The sequence below is a fragment of the Urocampus carinirostris genome, chromosome 19 (assembly GCF_059441175.1).
Source record: "Urocampus carinirostris isolate Australia breed hairy pipefish chromosome 19, RoL_Ucar_1.0, whole genome shotgun sequence".
NCBI classification, from domain to species: Eukaryota; Metazoa; Chordata; class Actinopteri; order Syngnathiformes; family Syngnathidae; genus Urocampus; species Urocampus carinirostris.
Window position 1 is genome coordinate 21537776 of NC_142367.1, and position 21234 is coordinate 21559009.

The window sequence follows — 21234 nt, forward strand, 5'->3', positions numbered from 1 at the left end:
TGATGTTCGTTTTGCCGGAGATCAAAGAGATCAAAGCCAGGAGAGAAAGCTTACCGCGTGTTGTGAGTCATCATTTGATTCATATTTAGTTTCTTTTGTCTTTTATTAGCATATTTGGTATTGGAGTAATCCAAAAGTCATTGAAAGTAATCTAGTTAAAGTAACCCTACCCAACCCTGTACATATAGTACTTTTAGATGAATTGTGTCTATCCGAATTTCATCTCCTGAGATAGAGAGAGATGACAAGTCCCGGAATGTGTTGGACATTTAGAGAGAGAACAATACAATATTGGGTTCTTAATGTGAATTTAAACAAATCTTCAATGCGAAAGAGGTTTTACCTGGTTAAAATATGAGTTTTTTATGGGACTACAAGCAACAACCAGATCTTGGCGTCCTCTATTTCTTTCTCAAGGTTACATTAATCATTTATCTTAAACAAAATGTATTAATGATATTTATATTTAGTTTATTTCGTCTTTTTGTTGCATATTCGGTATTGGAGTCATCAAAAGTAACTGAAAGTAATCAAGTTACATTACGTTAATATTATAGTGTTTTGGATCACTGATGATATTTTTCAACAGGTAATTAGTAACTGTATCTGATTACATTTTTAGAGTAACCCTCCAAACCCTGAACATGGGTGTAAGGGAAAATGAGTGTTTAGTTTAACGGAAGCAGAATACAGCACTTTTATTTATTTATTTTATTTTATGAGTAATGATAGATTTCTTTTCCCAAGCGTATCCCTGCTGGTATACTCTCTACACAATGATTAACGACACTGTGAGCAAAGAGAACAGTTGATCTCAGCAGACGGTATTTTTCTTTATCTGTTCCCGAATTTACAGTTTTGGTCGAGACGGGAGAACGGCCCACGACACAATCAAATCGGTTAGAAGCTAAATATACATATTTTTTTGAGTAACACAATGAAAAAGATCATTAAATATACAGTACAACAGGGGTCTCAAACAGAACATTGTTTGAGGCATCAGCCTTGGTGTGAAAGTTTAATGTTTATGTTAAAAGTTTCATTAATGTTTGGAAATGTAAACTGCCAATGCATACATTCGAGGTCTTTATCATTTGCTGGATAGTTATTTTAATTTTATGTATTGCTGATTGATCTATCAAGTTATTTATAAATATATAAATATATATATATATATATATATATATATATATATATATATATACACTCAATTTTCTTTTCTTTTTTTTTGTTGCAAAAAACCTGACCCAGGACTTTGCTCTGGCGGCGAATTAGAATTGTCTTATTTGTCAGGACCAGAACGGAAACAGGACCCAATTGTGTTACGTTTCTCACAAGCTTTATTAAAGGAAAGAGGAAGGGCTGCGCCAATGATCCGGTGTTCGCTAGGCGCGGGAGGCAAGTCGCTCTGAATACAGAAGTAGATCTTCCGTGGTGAGCGATGGCGGTGTCGGGAACGGAAAAACGGGTCAGTAGCCGGGACAGGGGAGCATAAACGTGGTCGGGGTCGGAAACGAGTCGTAAGCCAGGAAAGGAGAGTAGACGTGGTCGGGGAAAAAGGGGTCGAAAGCCGGGATGGGAGAGTAGACGTGGTCAGGATCAAAAACAGGTCGAAGCCGTGGGACAGACGGGAGCAAAAGAACAGGTGAGAGTCAGGGTCGAAAAAGGCTTGCCCAGTGTTAACTGAGGTTCACAGACGGACTGACCAAAGGGGACAGATAGGAGTGGGTTTGAATAGGGATAGGGAGCCAATCAGAGTCCGAGGCAGTTGGCGCCAAAGGAGCGGGCACAGGTGATTCACATCGGTAATAATGACATTAATTAAAGTGTATAGGGTTCCTAGAGTTGAGGAAAATGTTTTCCTTGATTCAGAAAGTTTTATCACCTTGTGAACCACTCAACCATTTGCTTAAGAAGAGAAGCTGCTGCATTGTCCATCCATCCATCCATTCATCCATCTATTATCTTCCGCTTATCCGGGGTCGGGTAGCGCGGGAAGCAGTCTTAACAGGGAAGCCCAGACATCCGTATCCCCAGCCACTTCCTCCAGCTCATCTGACGGGTTCCCGAGGCGTTCCCAGGCCACCCTAGAGACATAGTCACTCCAGCGTGTCTCCAGCAACCCTGTGACTCAATTATTTGTAATAAAATAAGGAAGCTGTTGCAGTTCTGGTTGTGAAGCGTCTCCTTCATGAGAAAATATTGGTCCCGCTTGTCTCTCTTATTGTGTGTTTTAATCAGAGATGTAAGGTAATAGACCTAACAGGGACCCATACAGTATAAAGTAGGGATGCTCAATAAAGTTGTTTTCCATCCCATACCGATAAGCAACAACTTCCCATTGTTACTTGAGTAAAAGTCACAAACGCGTTGATTTCAGATCATCAAACCAATTTTAATATTACACGAAAACAACCCAAGGAAATGCAAAATGCGGTTTTGAAAACGTTGTTTCAGGACTGTTGCTAGGCATTTAGGTGCCCTAAGCACAAACTTTTTAAATACGCACCCTTGTTTTGGTGGGAGACTCGCATCTAATAGGCCAGTGCGCCACATGAGCCGACAAAAGAATAATTTAAACCAAGGAGAGTGCGCCCTTTAAAACAGTGCGCCAAATAGGTGTTGAAATACGGTACAATAGTGAGCTTTTTTTAACTACCGAAAAGCGACGCATGAGCTTCATCTCATTTTTAGAGAGATAACAGAACTCAAACAGTTAGGATAATTGGTGATGAGTCTTTAACAACACTGTGGAGGAATTTTGGCCCACTCTTCTTTGCAGAATGCTTCCAGATCTTCCATATTGGAGGGCTTTCTAGCACGAACTGCCTGTTTAAGGTCACACCACTGTCATGGTTGCCATGGCGCCCATTTGGCCGCGCCCATGTGTGTCTCGGTTGTTGTGGTGCCCAATTGGCCCTGCCCATGTGTGTCTCGGTTGTTGTGGTGCCCAATTGGCCCCGCCCGTGTGGTGCCAGCTGTGGCTTGTTGAGAGATTGACTTTATAAAGCTCAGCGCTCTCTTGCTTGAGGGTCAGCCCGTCAAACGAACTTCTGCCCACAAGACGTGGGTCCTGACTCGGTCCTGTTTTCCTGTGATATCTCCAGTCCGGTATCGTTCCCGTTTATTGTTGTCCTGTTTAATTTCGGGTTCCAGTTAATTTTCCGTCTGTTTTTGTCCTGTTTATTGTTTTCTCCAGTTTTCGTTCCCGTCTAGTTTTCGATATCCTGATTCATTGTCTATCCTGTCTGTCACTTCCTGTCCGGTATCGACCCCTTCTGTCCGATATCAACTCGGGCAGTTGGAATCGGTCTCGTCGGTCTCTGGCTTTCTGTCTTTCCACGCCAGACTCCTACCTAACGTACGTGACTCAATATTTCCTGTAAAATAAAGGCTTGTGTGAGAACGCCACGCGATTGGGTCCTGTATCTCAGGACCTACACTTTGTTTTGGTTCGAGGCCTTTCAGAGGTGGGCTCGCTCTTGTCCCTAACGGTTTTTCCATTTCCTAGATGAGCAGCAAGCGCTCCAGCAGTTTCCGCCGAGCCATCGCCAACGGCCGCCGAACTCTGCAAAGGGAGATCCTCCTGGACGAGACGGGCCTAGGTCTCTACAAGCGCTTCGTGCGCTACGTGGCCTACGAAATCCTACCCTGCGAGACCGACCGGCGCTGGTATTTCCACCAGAACCGTCTCTGCCCTCCGCCCGTCTTCATTGCCGTCATCACCATTGTCCAGGTAAGACCTATTTACTCTCTGGTCGGATAAAAACCTGCATTTTAAAACTCACCCGGACTTCAGGTCAGGTCGGGCCTCAAATGACAATCATTAACCCGGGCTCGGGCTGGGCTGGGGTTCTCTATCGCTTTTTATTTTTTTATTGTATTGATCTGACGATAAAAACAGCTTATCCCGTGATTTGAAGTCCGACGTTTGCTCAGCTCGCCCTCCAAATATGGATTAGCATTGCTGGTCTCTGCACGTTGAAGGATTTTATATATTTGACTATAAAGGATTTTATACGATTGAATACAAGTTACATTTATTGAGTGCAATGAAGATTTTCACCGAGTAGGCTATAGTTCAATGACAGGTCACGTCGTTCCAAATGCAGAATATTTTGACTAGGGAATTTTGATAACAGGACTCTGACGGAGGACGGCAGGCGATGTTTTGAGAACAAGGCCCTGATGACGTAGAAACGCTCGGTGTTGTTTTGAGTTTTCCAGACATCGCGATGCCCAGGGGGGTCTTCCTTGGCATGCCTATGGGAGGAGTCGAGACGTCATCTTGCGGGGAGACGTGGGCCGAGAGGAAAAAGCTAGAGGACTTCAGAGAAGGCTACACAGAGACTCGAGCGAAACTAATTTGGCTAATTCGGCCATATTCAATGGAGTTCACTTAGTTAAATTGTTTATGAAGGGGCGGCAGTGGCTCAGAGCGCTCGTCTTGGGATCAAGAGATCGCAGTTCGAATCCCGGCTCCTCCGTGTTATATGTCGAAGTGTCCTTGGGTAAGACACTGAACCCCTAATACCCCCAATAAGCAGGTTAGCGCCTCACATGGCTGCACGGCCGCTATTGGGAAATGTGAAGCACACTGTAAAGCGCTTTGGGAAGTCTTGACTTGAAAAGCGCTATATAAATGCAGATCATTTCATTTTCATTTCATGAAATGAAATCTGCCCCCGTGTGAAAATCTCGGCTTTTCATGTTCATCTTTTCCATCAAGAAACGAGCGCGCATTGTTGGGTGAATGTAGGTTGTGTTTGGTTAATGGAGTCAGACAACTAACTTGAACAATTTGGTAATTTGATGCTAGCATTAGCGGTTAGCACCCGCAGCCATAAAGCTATGAGTAGCAGTTAGCCGACACAGCTGGAAAATATGCAATGAATTTTTACTAAAAGGACTAAATAAAGGTTGTTGTTTTTTAGGCTAAAGCCGGCAAAAATAATATTAATAAACATAAATAAAATACTGAAGCTTATAAATACAAAAACACATTTGGATTCTTTTTTTTCAATTAAAAACATAATAAAATAAAAATGAGCCAAAAGATCTGTCGCATCACAGTTTTCCTCTTCATTTTAACTATTTTTACCTATTTTTAGTAGAAAATGTATTGAATTTTTTACAAATAAAATCTTTTTTTTTTAGCCAGAAAAGATTTTCATTGAAATATTATTTGATGAAATAAGCTTAATTATTTCTATTATTTTTTTCTTATTAGTTTCCTTCCTAAAATGTCAAAGATCCTTAATAAAGCACTAGTTATGTCACGACCAGAATTGAATCAGGACCCAAATGCGGAAGTGGGTCTTCCGAACCAGGAGATGGCGGTGTCAAGGACGGAAAAACAGGTCGATAGCCGGGACAGTTGAGCAAAAACGTGGTCGGGATCAAAAACGGGTCGTAAGCCGGGACGGGAGAGCAAACGATGTCGGGATCAAAAATAGCTCGGAGCCGGAGAAAACCGGGAGATCAGGATTGGACGGGTGCAATAACGGGTCCAAAAACGGGTCCAAAAACGGGACAGGCGGGAGTCAGGGTCAAAATGCTTGCCTTGTAGAAACAGAGGTTTGCTGACGGATTGACAACCTGAGAGTGACAGGACTGGGCTTAAAAAAGGACAGGGAACCAATCAGCGTGATGCTAATCAGTAATCATGACAAGATAGGTGTATACTGAGCTGAACTACATTAGAATAGGAATGCAAAAAAACAAAACAAAGAAAGGTTGGAAAAACCATAGGAGAGACCAGTGGTTTCCAAAATACGGCCCGGAGACCATTTATGCCCATATTTTAGCAGCCTGCTGCGTATACTCAAATCGGCACTTGCTTTTTTTTTATAACCTTTGCAGGTTTTTCAATTTCTCAATTGTTCACAATTTTCATCGTAACTCGATTGTTTTGCTCGTATGCGCCGCCAGATCATCGTCTTCATGTGCTACGGCATCATGCTCAACAAGTGGGTCCTGCAGACCTACCAACCCGACTTCATGAAGAGCCCCCTGGTGTACCACCCGGGGCACCGCGCCCAAGTCTGGAGATTCTTCAGCTACATGTTCATGCACGTGGGGTACGTGAAATCCAGCGCCGGATCTCCTTCGAAGTCGTTTGAAATCCCGTTTTTGATTTAGCTTGGAGCAACTGGGCTTCAACGCGTTACTGCAGCTGATGATCGGAGTTCCTTTGGAGATGGTCCACGGCGTATTACGGATAAGTCTGCTCTATATGGCCGGAGTTGTGGCGGGTGAGTGTCTTTTCTGGATATGTTTGGATGTTCTTGGGGTTTTTTTAATCTAAATTTTGTTAAACCCATGGTGTCACGTTTCAAGTAACGACTAGGGCTTTTATTGACAACATTTAATGTAGACGCATCATTTTTGCTGGGGACGCATTGTGTCAAATCAACGTGCGTCCCCGGGACGCAACTTTTTTGACACCAAATTGTCATTATTACCCGATTACTTTTTTTTTTTAAACAAAAGATTTACCGCTCTCCAAATTTATCGTCAGGCAGATCCGCCATTGTTGTTTTGGTCTCGCGCCGATCTCGGCAAACGAGATCTCGTTCTTCGAGATGACGTCATTGTTTTGGCGGTTGTCGAGTGAAAGAGAAGTATGGCTCCGAAAAAACAGTTGGTATTAGGTGCTAATCAACAAAAAAATTGGTAATTTCTTCAGTGTCGGTAATAAGTCGAAACATAATACAGAAAGTGGTAACGACAGCAATAATTCCGGCACGAAAAAACGACGGAGAAATTCTGCAGAAGACCGCGAAGGCAAGGAAAACACGTGTTTTCAACCCAACGATTCGACGAAAGATAAACAAAAGAATACTCCTACTTTTCTGCCAAAAGGGACTCGATTATATTCCTGGTTACGCTATGTGGACGATGGTAATGGTGGCTACATGTTCTGTGATGCGTGCACCCAGCGTGACAAAAAACTGGATTGCATCAATCATTTCGCAATACGAACTTTCAGAAGAGCACATTCGATCGGCACTACGACATTGAAAACCAAAAATTAGCTATGGAAATTCCGTTGCTGCAATTGGACCTTGAGAAGGCATTATATCTGTGGCGGGACAGCAAATCACGAAGAATATATGAACTGAAAAATCTGAAGTGATTAAACCTGCATAAATATATAGACTAATATTTCAGCAATATTATTTTGTATAATGTACAATATTTTTGTGAACTGAAAAATCTGAAGTGATAACTGCTTTGTATTACCAATTAAGTGTGATGATTAAAACTGAATGAATATATAGATTTATATTATATGTCGCCGATTTACGATTTCAACCTCGATAAGACTAAATTTTGGGGACGCATAGATCTCTGTTGGGACCCATAGATTTTTGAGCATGCCAGCCGGGACTGGAGAGCAAACGATGTCGGGATCGAAAATAGCAAATGAACACTGTGACAGGATTCACTTTTAGCCATCACGCTACTGATTTGCATCCTGCGTAAAAACAGCAGTAAAAACAAGCATTGGAGTTAAGAAGTACAAAAACTGAATATTCTGGACTTTGGACTGCTTTAGAGCGCCTCGTTGTCAAAGTTGCTTTGTGGGTGCAGGCAAGACCTAAAAAGACATATATGAATGCAAAAATAACAGGGACATTTGTATATCAATAACTTTTTTTCATTTGTAGAAGATAATAGGCCTTTAAACGTGGGTGTTTTAGAGTGCCTTTGTTGTTGGCAGCGAGTACATGCATGATTGAGAAGCGACAGTTGGCGAGGCGTGGCTTACACATTTGAGACTGAAGAAACATGATTAGAAATCAGATTTCCCGTTGGTGTGTGTCAAAAATAGAGCATTTTTGGTGGGCTTTACCAAAACCTTGTCATAGTTGCCATGGCGCCCAATTGGCCCCGCCCGTGTGGCGCCAGCTGGAGCTTGTTGACAGATTGGCTCCCTGTCAGTATTTAAACTCTGTCCTGTCAGCCCCTCTGGTCGGTCCGTCTGCGAATCTGTTTTTACACGGCAAGCCCTTTTTCGCCTGTCCTGTTTTTTTGCTCCTGTCAGTCTCCCGTTACGATCTATTTTGAGCTAGACCACGTCTGCTCTCCCGCCCTGAATAACGATTTGTTTTTTCATTCCGATCACGTTTTTGCTCTTCCACCTTGGCTACTGACCCGGGCGCTCCTTTCCCAGCTTCCCAATAAAACTGTGAGTAATGTAACGTGAGTGGGTCCTGTTTCTGTTCTGGTCTTGGCAAAAATATGCTCAGAGAAGTTGCTAATTATGTCAAAAAGACTTGGTTTTACACCGAGTCTAAAAAATATTATTTTGGCTCCCTATTCGGCCTGTTCTTTTTTCGCCCATTTGCCAGTCAGCAGTAGCTCTTCCCTGACCTACTTTGCTTTTCCCCTTTTGTTTGCAGAGTTTTACATTCGGCCCTAAAAACGCTTAGAATTGCCTTTTCCCAACTGACTGCTATTTATCAAGTTAAAGGTCTGCTATCGCTAGGAAGGGAAAGGCTCATTTTTGCATAAATTTATATATACGTATATTTATATATATATATATATATATATATATATATATATATATATATATATATATTTATGCCGTAAATTCCGGACTACAGAGCGCACCTGATTATAAGCCGCACCCACCACATTTTAAGAGGAAAACCGATTTTGTACATACACAAGCCGCACCTGTATATAAGCCGCATGCGCCCACATTTAAAAATGTAACACAAACACAAAATTAACCCAAAATTAACTTCAAGTCCTGCGATTGAAACTAAATGTCCTTCATTAAAGTCCACAGTCCAAAAATCACAGCCGGCAAAATGAACGGAAGATGATACCTGTACTTAAGGTTTGATGCAGACCTGCAGAGTCCGGGTCCCGTTGAAAGTAATCCAAGGAAAAAAGTGTATACTTCCAAAGGTAAGGGTGGGAAAAATATATCAGATGAACACATTGACTCACGCAACTCCTTTTTCTTTAACCAACTTTTGACCCCCTCTTCTTTTCTTGTTTGTCCCTCACCTTTAGCGGTCCCCACTTAAACTCGGCACCCCGCGTTTGTTCCGCCCCTCATTTTTCGTTCACCTGTGCAAAACATATCAGAATAAGTGTCTAAAATAAATACAAATAAATACATTACAAAAATATACAGTTGCAAATACATATTATACATGGGTTACACATATTTACAAAGAAAGACGGTACACCGAGAGAGTTTTCAAAGCTTTAATAATTATAATATAGCTTTGACGGGGCAGTTAATGGTAGCAACACTCGAGCGCCGCTGGCGGCCGTTAGAAAAATACATAAATTGGCCGCATAACTGAATAAGCCGCAGTGTTGAAAGTTAGGGAAAAAAGTAGCGGCTTATAGTCCGGAATTTACGGTATATATATATATATATATATATACACATATATGTTTGTATAACGTCTGCATTTTTTACATCAGGCGTACAACTTACAAAACGACTCCGCCCGGGTGGCCGACAACTTTTTTATCTATTTTTTAAATCAAACGTTTGCTTTATTACGATTTCGAAATCTTCGTTCGGTTTGGAAATTTCGGGATTTCAATTTCGGTTCGCTTGGTAATTTGCATACCCGGCAGCCAATCAGAAGCCTGCATCTAATAACTTGGTGCTTACGGACTTTCTCGTGCGTTATAAGGTCGCTCATTTCCGTATCATTTTCCAAAGTAGTAGAAAAATGGATAAGTGGTTTGGAATTAAGCCAAAACCTCAGCCCCAGAAGATTCAAAAGAAGCTAACAAAATTTATGACGCTACAGAACGTAAAGGTACATTAAGAGCATCGTGGAAAGAGGCATTCACGTGGCTTGTAGCAGATGACACAACGCAAACATTGCATGAATGAAGATGAGTAAATACAGGTACCTACTGATGGCAGATGGAAACCAGCGATGTCATATACATGCAATGAATGTTACCAGTAGATTTTAAATAAACTCATTTTAAAGTGTTCTGTTATATATTCTGATCATCAATCCTTAATACTTTGCAACAATGGGTTTTTTTTTTGCGATTAGTCGTCTTATTGTGTTTCAAGTTGTGAAAAATTGGGCAGGCAACTGTCACAAACCAGAAACAGGGACAGGACCCAGTAGTGTTCGTTTACTAAGTGGCACTTCCGTGTCGAGCGAGGATGATCGTAGACTTGCAGGAATACTAGTCGTTAGCCGGGACGGGAGAGCAAGGGCGGTATCAAGTACGGAAACAAGGTCGGTAACAGGTGTCAGGCAGGTAGTGGGGCAAAACAGGTCGGATGTTGGGATGGCAGAACAGGGCATAAATGGGTCCAGAAACAGGTCAGCAACGGGTATCAGGCAGAAGAAAACTGGGCAGAAAAAATCTCGGACGGAACGAGCTTGCCTAGCTGGGAGCATAGGGTCGCAATGATCTGACAGCTTCCTCTTGAAAGCCGGGGGTTTAAAAGGAGTCTCTTAGCCAATCAGCTCTCAGGGCTGTTGGCGCCAATTGGGCAGTCACAGGTGCCTTGAATCGGCAATCATGACAGCAACTTTATGACTGGGCAGGCAGAGTTGTCTGCCCTAGTGTCTGGTAACTTTTTGTCATGAGTTTCAGACACTGTATATATATATATATATATATATATATATATACCGGAGCCATATCCCCCTGGTGGGAGGTGGCTAGAGTCAAGAACACATTCACATTTTTGACTCTTTTTAGGAGAGGATTCCCAGCCCCCTCGCTTATCCCAACTGATGTGTTGGGAGTCATTAGGTGACTAAACCCCCCAATTCCAACCCCTAATTCCGAGCGCCGAGGCAATGGGTACCAATGTTGTAAGTCTTAGGTTTGACCCGGCCAAAACTTGAAGCGGCAACCTCTCAGTCTCGGGCTGAGCGCCCTACCCCCAAGGCCATCGAGCTGGTTTTTGCATAATTAATAACAGATTATTGCACTTTTTCCGTGTCCGCCATCAGATTTGCTCAAGCTAACGAGCGATTACTGTTGCATAGCAGAAGCCGAATCCACTCTGAGTCGTCTTAAAACCTCAAATTTTGCTTCTTCCTCACTACGTGACGAAACGCCCAAATGCTTCATTTCTTTTCCTCTGTGCCGCATGTAAAATTAAGTTAGCGCCATTTGAATCTTTCCCCCACTTCGTGGAAACAACAGACTGGAGTTTTTTTTTCTATCTTTTTTTTTCGCGCGATAGTATTCTTAACCCCTTACCCTAACCTTGCCAAGTGTACAAAATGTTAAGTCCTCCTCCCACAATGACGGTAAAAATCCCCAAAATGCGCCTAAAAAGGCAACTTGCGGGATCACACATGTATTCGTATTCTATCTTAGTTAAGACATTTTATTGACATAATGCTTCAAAATCCTAACCTTACCCCAAACAAAGTCCAACTTAAACCCAAACCTCATTCTATCCATATGTCCTAAACACATTTGGACTGCCAAATGTCCAAAACGTTGGGTACAACTCCCACAATGACAGTAAAAATCCTGAAAATGGGGCTAAGAAGATACAAAATTCAAATATAAACACACATATACATTCTAATTCTTACCCTTACCCCTGACAAAGTCCAACTTAAACCCAAGGCTTACTCTATCCATATGTCCTAAAGACATTGCTACTGCCAAATCTCCCAAATGTTAGGTACTACTCCCACAATGACAGTAAAAATCCTGAAAATGGGGCTAAGAAGATACAAAATTCAAATATAAACACACATATACATTCTAATTCTTACCCTTACCCCTGACAAAGTCCAACTTAAACCCAAGGCTTGCTCTATCCATATGTCCTAAACACATTGGGACTGCCAAATCTCCCAAATGTTCGGTACTACTCCCACAATGACAGTAAAAATCCTGAAAATGTTTACTGTCATTAATACTAAAAAAAAAACATCTTTTTGTAGTATTAATGATAATAATAATAATATACTAAATTTTATTTCAAAGCGCCCTTCAGGACACCCAAGGTGGCTGTACACAGAATATAAAACAGTAAAACACAGTCTGCATGTTTTTTCCTGCATTCTTAACCCAAATTGGATTTTCCGGAATGCACTTGAAATAAAATCTTTGCATTCTTGTCTGGATTCCAGTTTTTCTAAGGCTTAAAAATGACAAAATACATTTTTAAAAACATTTAAAAATATATATTTTTCTAACCAAAAAAAAAAACGTTTTTTCAAATGTATAGAAGCTGTATTATTATTTTATTAGGATTTTTGCTATCTTCAGAAAAATCCACCTTTCAAATTTCGAACGCAATAAAATAAGTCCCTGAACACACCGCGAGAACCTCCTCCACACCACAACCCTCCTTTTCAAAAATCCTCCGAAAAAACCCCAAATTACGTCCTCCCAAAAATAACCTGAGGCGTTTTACTTTTTGTCCCGGCGTGCCAGGGACGGGAACATTTTGGTAATGTTTTTCGACGCCAGCGCCGCGAAGGCCGCAGTTTTCGTTCCCGTCTTTTTTTTTTTTGGCACTCTTTATTCTGTTTCAGTCTACAGTGAATCGCACTTCTCTAATTTGGATGGAGGAAGGAAAAACATCATTGTTTTAATGAAAACTGCAAAAACTACATTTAGAAATAGGGAACTTCTTCTACTGGCAGTTTGTTTTCCCTAGCATTGAATTAAATTGTCTTTATTGTCATTGATAAGAATGTAGTCAACATTGTGTGCTGCGAGATGGGGCATAGCAATTGAGGGTAAACACGCAAGACTTTAATGGGAGAAAGAAAAAAAAATTGAGACTGGCGTATAATATAACCTCACAAAAGAGGTGGGTAGTGTAGCCCAAAAATGTACTCAAGTAAAAGTCCAGTTACTTCAGAATAGTATGACTTGAGTAGAAGTAAAAGTTTGTTTGGGAGAACCCTCTGTGGATTACAGAAATATACATAGCCTATGTGAGGCTACAACTATATATCGTTTACCAAATTGTTCAAATTATTTATCTGACTCCATTAACCAAACACAAGCTACATTCATCCAACAATTATGTGCGCTTGTTTTTTGAGAGAGATTTAATTTCTTTAAAAATTTAACTAAGTGAACTCCGTCGAATATGGCCGAATTAGTCGAATTAGTGTCGCTCGAGTCTCTGTGTAGCCTTCTCTTAAGTTCTCCATCATTTTTACCTTAGCCCATGTCTTTCCGCAAGCTGGTGTGCCGGCTCCTCCCATGGGCGTCCCAGGGAAGCCCCACGTGGGCTCCTCCACCTCGCCTCGATGTCTGGAAAACTCAAAACAGCAGAGCGTTTCTCAAAACATTGCCTGTTGTCCTCCGTCATCAGGGCCCCCCCGCGTCTGGATGCGCTGATTATCTTATCAGCCTCACTTCCAATATTCTCCACTAGGTTGCACTGACCTCGCACCACAGCCCCGCCAGTGAATATCTTTTGCATTAAATGTAATTTGTATTCGATCATACAAAATCCTTTATAGTCAAATGTATAAAATCCTTTAATACACTGCACATACACTGCACATACAGTACCGTAAAACCTTCCCAACCTTGCACACTAGCACTACCTGGTGGTTGTTTGGGTCACTGGTCAAATATAAATGAAAGGTCTGACAAATTGAATTCGCCTAAGCAGAGACAGGCATATATTTATATGGAGGGGATTTAAGGCAGTAGCTCAGGAGGTAGAGCGCTGGTCTTGGGATCAAGGGATCCCAGTTCGAATCCCGGCTCGCCCGTGTTACATGTCGAAGTGTCCTTGGGTAAGACACTGAACCCCTAATACCCCCAATAAGCAGGTTAGCGCCTTACATGGCTGCAAGGCCGCTATTGGGAAATGTGGAGCACATTGTAAAGCGCTTTGGGAAGTCATTGACTTGAAAAGCGCTATATAAAATGCAGATCATTTCAAGTAACAGGTTCAATGTAGCCTAACGTAGACGGCTGTTGTGCAATTTTTTCTCGGCTGCAGGCAAGTTTGGCCCATCGCTTTTTAGCGGGTGGGTTTCTTGTGTGGTATTAAGGGCCATAAAAAATAAACAAGAACAGAATTGACTTTTGAGAGAGGTAGAATGAGAGCGAGAGCCTGCGAGTGAGCCAGCAGACTTTATCGCATCATCGGACTTTTGCTACGTGAGTTCCTTCTAAGGTACTCTAGAATTTTAAAAAAATGAATCTTGACACCGCACATAAAGACAAATCGATTATCTTTTGATTAAAAGCTCACATGCAGCTCTATTTATATGGCTCTTTTAAGATTTGGGGTTGCCATCCTCTAGGTAAAGCTCATAATTCATCCAAAGCAAATAAATAAATAAATCATAGCAAGTCTTCCCAGCGTTTTATCATCCGTCAGAGACGTCTTTTTGTCCAAAAGGAGGACCGCTGACTCCCTCCATCTCTTTGTGCCCTTTGAACGTCCACGCCATGGAACGTCCCCCTTGCAAACAGGACCTAAAATCGTAAAGAGCGTTGCCGTAACGACGGGAACCGGATGAAGAGTTTATCGTTCGTGTTAATAGAGCCATAACGATTGCAAAGTATTTCCGTGCTTGATTTAGCTGGAAGCGGTCCAGTGGAACGCAGTACTGTAATTGCCTTGCCGGTCATCCGTTCACAAATATAATTAAGATATTTTTATTTTATTTTTTTTAATTTTTTTTTTACATAATTGCTCTAGCTGTACGATAGAGTGTATAAAGGTCAAGTTTGCTCATTAATTTGAATCAATTCCCTCGGGGTATGACTGATCGTCCGAATAACATAGATGAATGTATTACTGATTTGACTCACTTGTGCCCGCTCCTTTGGCGCCAACTGCCTCGGACTCTGATTGGCTCCCCGTCCCTATTCAAACCCACTCCTTTCTGTCACCTGTTGTCAGTCCGTCTGCGAACCTCGATTACTCTAGGCGAGCTCTTTTCGACCCTGACTCCCACCTGTTTTTGCTCCCGTCTGTTCTCCGGCTTCGACCCGTTTTTTGATCCTGACCACGTTTTTTGCTCTCCTGTCCCGGCTACTGACCCGTTTTTTTCCGTTCCCGACACCGCCATCGCTCGCCACGGAAGTCCCACTTCTGCGTTCACAGTGACCTGCTTCCTGCATCCAGCGATCACCGGATCCTGCGTGCAACCCTTTCTTTTCTTCTGCAGTTTAAGAAAATAAGGCAGAGTGTACCCCAGAAAAGTGGGCAAGCCTAATAGCTAAAGGACAAGACACAGGGGACGTTAGATCAATCAATTATTCATCAATTAATCCATGAATTCATTCATCCATTATTCCATTAATCCATTATTCCAATAATCCATTAATCCGTTAATCATTTAATCCGTTAGTCTGTCAGCCCGTGAGCCCTTGAGCCTGTGAATCTGTTCATCCGTTCATCCATTCATCAGTTCAACAGTTCATCACTTAATCACTTGATCCGTTAGCTCGTTAGGCCGTTAATCAGTTCATCACTTAATCACTTAATCACTTAGCCCATTAAGCAATTAATCAGTTAATCAGTTCATCACTTAATCCGTTAATCCGTCAGTCCGACAGCCCGTGAGCCCGTGAATCCGTTCATCTGTTCATCACTTGATCACTTAATCACTTAATCCGTTAGCCCATTAGCCCAATAATCAGTTCATCACTTAATCAGTTCATCACTTAATCACTTAATCACCTAGCCCATTAGCCCATTAAGCAATTAATCAGTTAATCAGTTCATCACTTAATCCGTCAGTCCGACAGCCTGTGAGCCCGTGAATCAGTTCATCTGTTCATCACTTGATCACTTGATCACTTAATCACTTAATCCGTTAGCCCATTAGCCCACTCATCAGTTCATCATTTAATCAGTTAATCACTTAATCACTTAGCCCATTAGCCCATTAAACAATGAATCCATTAATCAGTTCATCACTTAATCACTTAGCCCATTAGCCCATTGAGCAATGAATCCATTAATCAGTTCATCAGATAATCAGTTAATCCAGTCTATTAGTCCATTAGTCAATTAATCCATTAATCAATCAATCAATGTACGAAAGCCATATCCGCCTAGTGGGAGGTGGCTAGAGTCAAAAACACACTCACATTCACCAAACATTCATTCCACTTCGCTCTTCCCAACCTGACACCGAACATTAAGCCCACAGCACAACAAGGGTGCAACCCTTCATCAGCAAAGCCCTGGCAGGATGCACCGGTTTACCCCCTCCGCATCATATGTGTCAATATCAGTCATTCTAAACTATCCTTCGCCATTCACATCCATCCCTAGCACCCACTCTTCATCAATGAAATTAACCGACCTCACATCCAGAGCAATTTTTACCCCACCCAACCATTATTGAGCTTTCCTCTTATTCTATTTCCAACCACTTCTGCACTACTTTCAGTCAAACGGCCTTCATCCATATTTCCAAACCATCTCAGAACATTTTCATCAACCCTAAAGATGACCTAGAAAAAAATAGTGACTTTGCAGAGAAGATGTAAAAAAAAAAGGAATCCTCTCAAACCGTCTATCCTAGAACTGTCAAAATCCGCCCCGATATCCGATTAGCGGCTAGCATCCGCGCTAGGAAGCGTGCGAAGTTGAGAGACTCTGCAGAGAGCCAACTTTTACTCTTGACGGTTTGACAAAAGGTCTCAGCCTGGAGGATTAAAGCGATATACTTCAGTTGTGCCGATGACCCCCCGACTCCGACGCCTATCGACTACGTTTAGCTAGCGGCTAGATTTGCGGGCGTGTAGCACGGGGACCGCTAAATAATCCTTGCACGGGATGCGAGGCGTCAAAATTTCGCGCTCCAGGAGGAATCTTAAATCCTCGCTAAGCGGGACAAGACACATGACAGGTCTGTTTAATATTCGTACTTAATATTTGGAAACATAGCAAGTTTTAGTTTTTATCCAATCAGATAACAGAATTCTTGTTGTCGTGGCATAGTAACCTGCCCTGGGCCTTGACATTTTTAGGATACAGTATCGTGAAAAAGTGTTTGACCCCCACCCCTCCTAATTTCTGTGTTTTTTGCAAAATGATCACTCACAAAGGTTTCAGATCCATCCATCCATCCATCCATCCATTATCTGCACCGCTTATCCTCAGTAGGGTCGCGGGGGTGCTGGAGCCCATCCCAGCTATCTTCGGGCAGTGGGCAGGGGACACCCTGAACTGGTTCTCAGCCAGTCGCAGGCAGGGTTGGGTAGGGTTACTTGAACTTGATTACTTTCAATTACTTTTGGATTACTCCAATACCAAATATGCTTATAAAAGACAAAAGAAACTAAATATGAATAAAATGATGACTCACAACACGTGGTAAGCTTTCTCTGCTGACTTTGATCTCTTTGATCTCCGGCAAAACGAACATCAAATGCGACAGAAGCAAAATGAAAATAAATCCAAACAGCTTGCCAACATCATTTTTGCCGTTCCGTGTATTCCGTTACTCCCCAAGCCTGCACTAAATTTAGTCATTTTAATTGATTGTAATTGAAAGTAATCAAGTTCAATTAACCCTACCCAACCCTGGTCGCAGGGCACACTAGGACAGACAATCCGCTCGCTCATTCACACCTAGGGACAATTTGGACCGGCCAGTTAACCTGACATGCATGTTTTTGGAATGTGGGGAGGAAACCAAAAGTGCCCAGAGGAAACCCAGGCAAGCACAGGGAGAACAGGCAAACTCCGCACAGGAAGGTTGGTAGCTGGATTTGAACCCATGACCTCAGAACTGTTCCGCACATGCGCTAACCACCACGCCGCCGTGCTGCCCAGGTTTCAGATCATCAAACCTTTTTCAATATCACGCAGAGACAACCCCAGGAAATACAAAATGCAACTTTGAAATGTTGATTCTGTCAAGGTTAAAACTTGAAATAGTAGTAAAATGAAGAAAAGAACACGCTCTGAGTCAGCGATTTAGGTTTTTGATAGCTCCTTCCATCGGAGGTGCGTTTTTTCCAGGATCGGCTTTTCAGGAGGCTTATTTATTGTAAAACACAAGAAGGAAACTACACATCTGATTGGTTCATATGAACACGGGAAATGATCTGATTGGTTTAGACAGGAATCACATTTAAATGCAATGTATAATGTTGGTCGCTAGATGGCGTGCCAGTATAATAAACGAGGAATAAGGATAGTGAAACTTTATAAACACAAAGCGTCTCTTCCAGCGGCTTGGAAAGTGAGAGGGTCAAGGCCATCTTGAATAGCCAGCTAGCAGGCCTCAAGTTGTAGCTTTTTAATCAGAGGTACATCCCTTGGTGCCTGAGAACTTATTCTCCTGACTTTGAAGGTGTTTGCAAAATCGTAAAACCACACACTTATTGAGCACTATAGAAATATAAACGTATAAAGACATAAGACTATAAAAGTATATATTGGGTATAAGAGTATAGAATATAGTATAAAAGGCCCATTTAGACCACAGATTCCATTCTATAAGACTCAAAAAAATCTAAACCTATCTGGCCCTATGTGAAAAAGTAATCTTCCCCTGAACCTGAGTCTGGCCACCTTTGGCAGCGATAAGAGTTTTTCACAATGCTTTGCAGGATTTTTGGCCCACTCTTCTTTGCAAATTCGTTTCACATCTGCCATATTAGAAATATTCCTTTTGGTTTTTTTTATGTATTTTTTTGAATACTCCTTGTTGATATTGTCGATATTTATAGCTGTTATTCATTGTCTTTTACTCCTGTAAGCAAAGACATTTCCCCATTGTGGGACGAATAAAGGATTAACTTATCTTATCTTCTCTCGTCTCTCATATCATCTTAAAGGAGCTGGACAGAATTTGAAACTTTTTTACTCGCTGCCGCCATCTCCTGGCTTGTATCATCATTGCAGCCTTATTCGTCTCATTCATGATGCGCTCGCTAGTACGTGCATTTCTTAGGCGCGCCCAAATAAACACTTCTCTCTTCATCCTTCTTGGTTTGGGTTGGTGTTTGGACTGTCCTCGAAGCAAGCCTCTTCTTACTTTCACCATTTTCATGCTACACTAACAAATAGAAACCAAAAAAACTGCAGGGACGAGCATGACGTCACTCCACCAAAACCCACATTCCACCTCCCTGATGTGTTTTGCCCTGAACCGCTTTGCTAAAAGATAAAAGCAGATGGAAAGATTGGTGGAAAAATTTATAAGGGCTCTTTGAACTCAGTTGAGCATTTAACAGGAGAAAAACAATTCCCCACTCTTTTATTTTTTTATCTCGCAAGACCGAAACACGATTGCTATGCTAGACCGACAAAGAAAGGTTAAAAAGGACGCATCTGTCGCTGCTGCAAAGCGACATCCCGGAGCCGGTCAGAATTCCGAGCAGGAAAACCGTCAAGATGCCGACTCTTAATTATGCAAACGAGCTGATAAGGCAAACTCGCCGAGGCCCGATAAAACAATGCGGCCATTTTTAATTACGGTCGGGGTCGGTATGTCCCATCTGTGAGGTGTAGTATTCCGGCCTGAGGGCGCAAAAGAGTAAACAGGAGAAAAAGACTTTGAGAGATAATGGTTTTGCGGTGGGTGCTTTGTCCTCTCCGCCGTACCTTTGGGCGTCCTACCTTTTGTGAAGAAAGCTTGTACTTCACCCAACATAAAATCTAAGAAAACGCGGAGCATCTATGTGTGCTAGGGATGTCAGTTTGGCTCTGTGTGTTAGGGTTTTGAGGGGATAATGGATCTGTGTGGGGAAGGTTGGAACAGAAACAAGAGTGTTAAAAACAAGGACTGTATTTCTTAACAGAACCAAAGTACATAAGTAGTATATAAAGGGCTAGGATGAGGTGTGTGGACCTTGTCCCCACCTGTATCCAGTTCCAAAGCTGTTTAGGGCCCCCTGGTGGACGGAGGCCTACTGAACCCTAACTGTTTAAGGCCTAAACCATTGGTTCTCAACTGGTCTGATTTCAGATATTGTGTAAATTATAACTCCTTGTTTTATAACCTTATCTTCTCTGTTCCTTTATCTTCTTGGCTTTTTTACCTCACTGTGAATGTGTGAAACTGGAGTGTCATGCCCAATTTCGTTGTCACAATATGTTAACCCATTTTGTAACATTGACAATAAAGGTATATTCTATTCTATTCTATTCTACTTGGATTTCTCTCCCACTCTCTATCGCTCTTTCACTCTCTCTGTCTCTCTTTTTCTCTTTCTTTGTTCGTCTGTCTCTCTGTGTGTTTTTACCTTCTTTGGTTCTCTTCCTTTTTCATTTTTCTCTCTTTTCTCTCTCTCTCTCTTACACTCTCTCTCTCACTTGCTTTTCCTCTCGTTCTCCCCTTCTCTGTTTCCCTTTTCCTCCTTCTCTCTTTGTATTTCTCTTTGGATTTCGTACTTTCTCACTTTTTCCCCCTTCTCTCACTATTTCTCATTTTATCTCTTTTGTTGCTTCCGCTCTCTCTCTCTTTTCTCTCTCTCTCTTTCTCCCTTTCTCTCTTTGTCCTATACTCTCTACTTCTCTCTCCCTCTTTTATTTCTTTTTCTTTTTTTTCCTCTCTCTCTAATCTACTACCCCGGCCCCCGAGTTTGTTCTATCTTGTGGCCCCCGAGTTAAAATGAGTTTGACACCACTGGTTTAAGGTTAGGGTTAGGGTTAGCGCACTGATAAGATTTAAGCATCAATCTCGGGTAATGGCCAAGAATGAATGGATCTGTTTCTCTTTCATTCCTAATGTGATTTTGGCCACGGCTGATTTTTGTTGTACTATTTTGAGTAAGGCCCAAAGGAAGGTGACTGGTGCCGGATGAGTAATCCAACCCCCTTTTTCTTACCTCCCCCTCGAAAAACCCTTCACGCTCTGTGGACAGGACACGACAAAAACCATCATTTTTTTCGATTTGTCGCCTGAAGGATAACACGCAAAAACGTGTTGATAGAATAGAACAGAACAGTGTCCTTCCACGAGTGGATCAGGACCCAAAAGTGGACCGCGGACCTGTTTTCAGTGGGTCGAAGGAAAAAAAACGCAGGTCGATGACATTCCTTTATAGTAGATCGTGATAATGCCCTGCCCCATCTCTTTCACCTGTTCGGTCAATCAGCGCATATGAGAGGGACCACATCTCATTTCAATGGGATTTATTGAGTTTTATTTCCTTTTTCTGCCAATAATAACTGATAAGCGGATAGAAAAGTGGAAAACAGTGACGACGATGATCAAGTTTAAGAGGGAAACGATTGCGAAATAAGAAAATAGGGTACGAGTGCCATCGAAGCGCTGCTTCAAGGTAAAGTAA

General features: G+C 42.0%; 1 protein-coding gene across 2 annotated transcripts in view; it reads left to right on the plus strand.

Moving 5' to 3' along the window:
* rhbdl1 (rhomboid, veinlet-like 1 (Drosophila)) overlaps positions 1 to 21234 on the plus strand; it is an 82293-nt gene that overhangs the window by 51620 nt on the left and 9439 nt on the right. For both annotated transcript variants that reach the window (XM_088323569.1, XM_088323570.1), the window contains 3 exons: positions 3512 to 3736; positions 5932 to 6080; positions 6142 to 6254. In XM_088323569.1, the coding sequence (XP_088179695.1) occupies positions 3512 to 3736; positions 5932 to 6080; positions 6142 to 6254 (487 nt within the window). The remainder of the gene's footprint in view (positions 1 to 3511; positions 3737 to 5931; positions 6081 to 6141; positions 6255 to 21234) is intronic.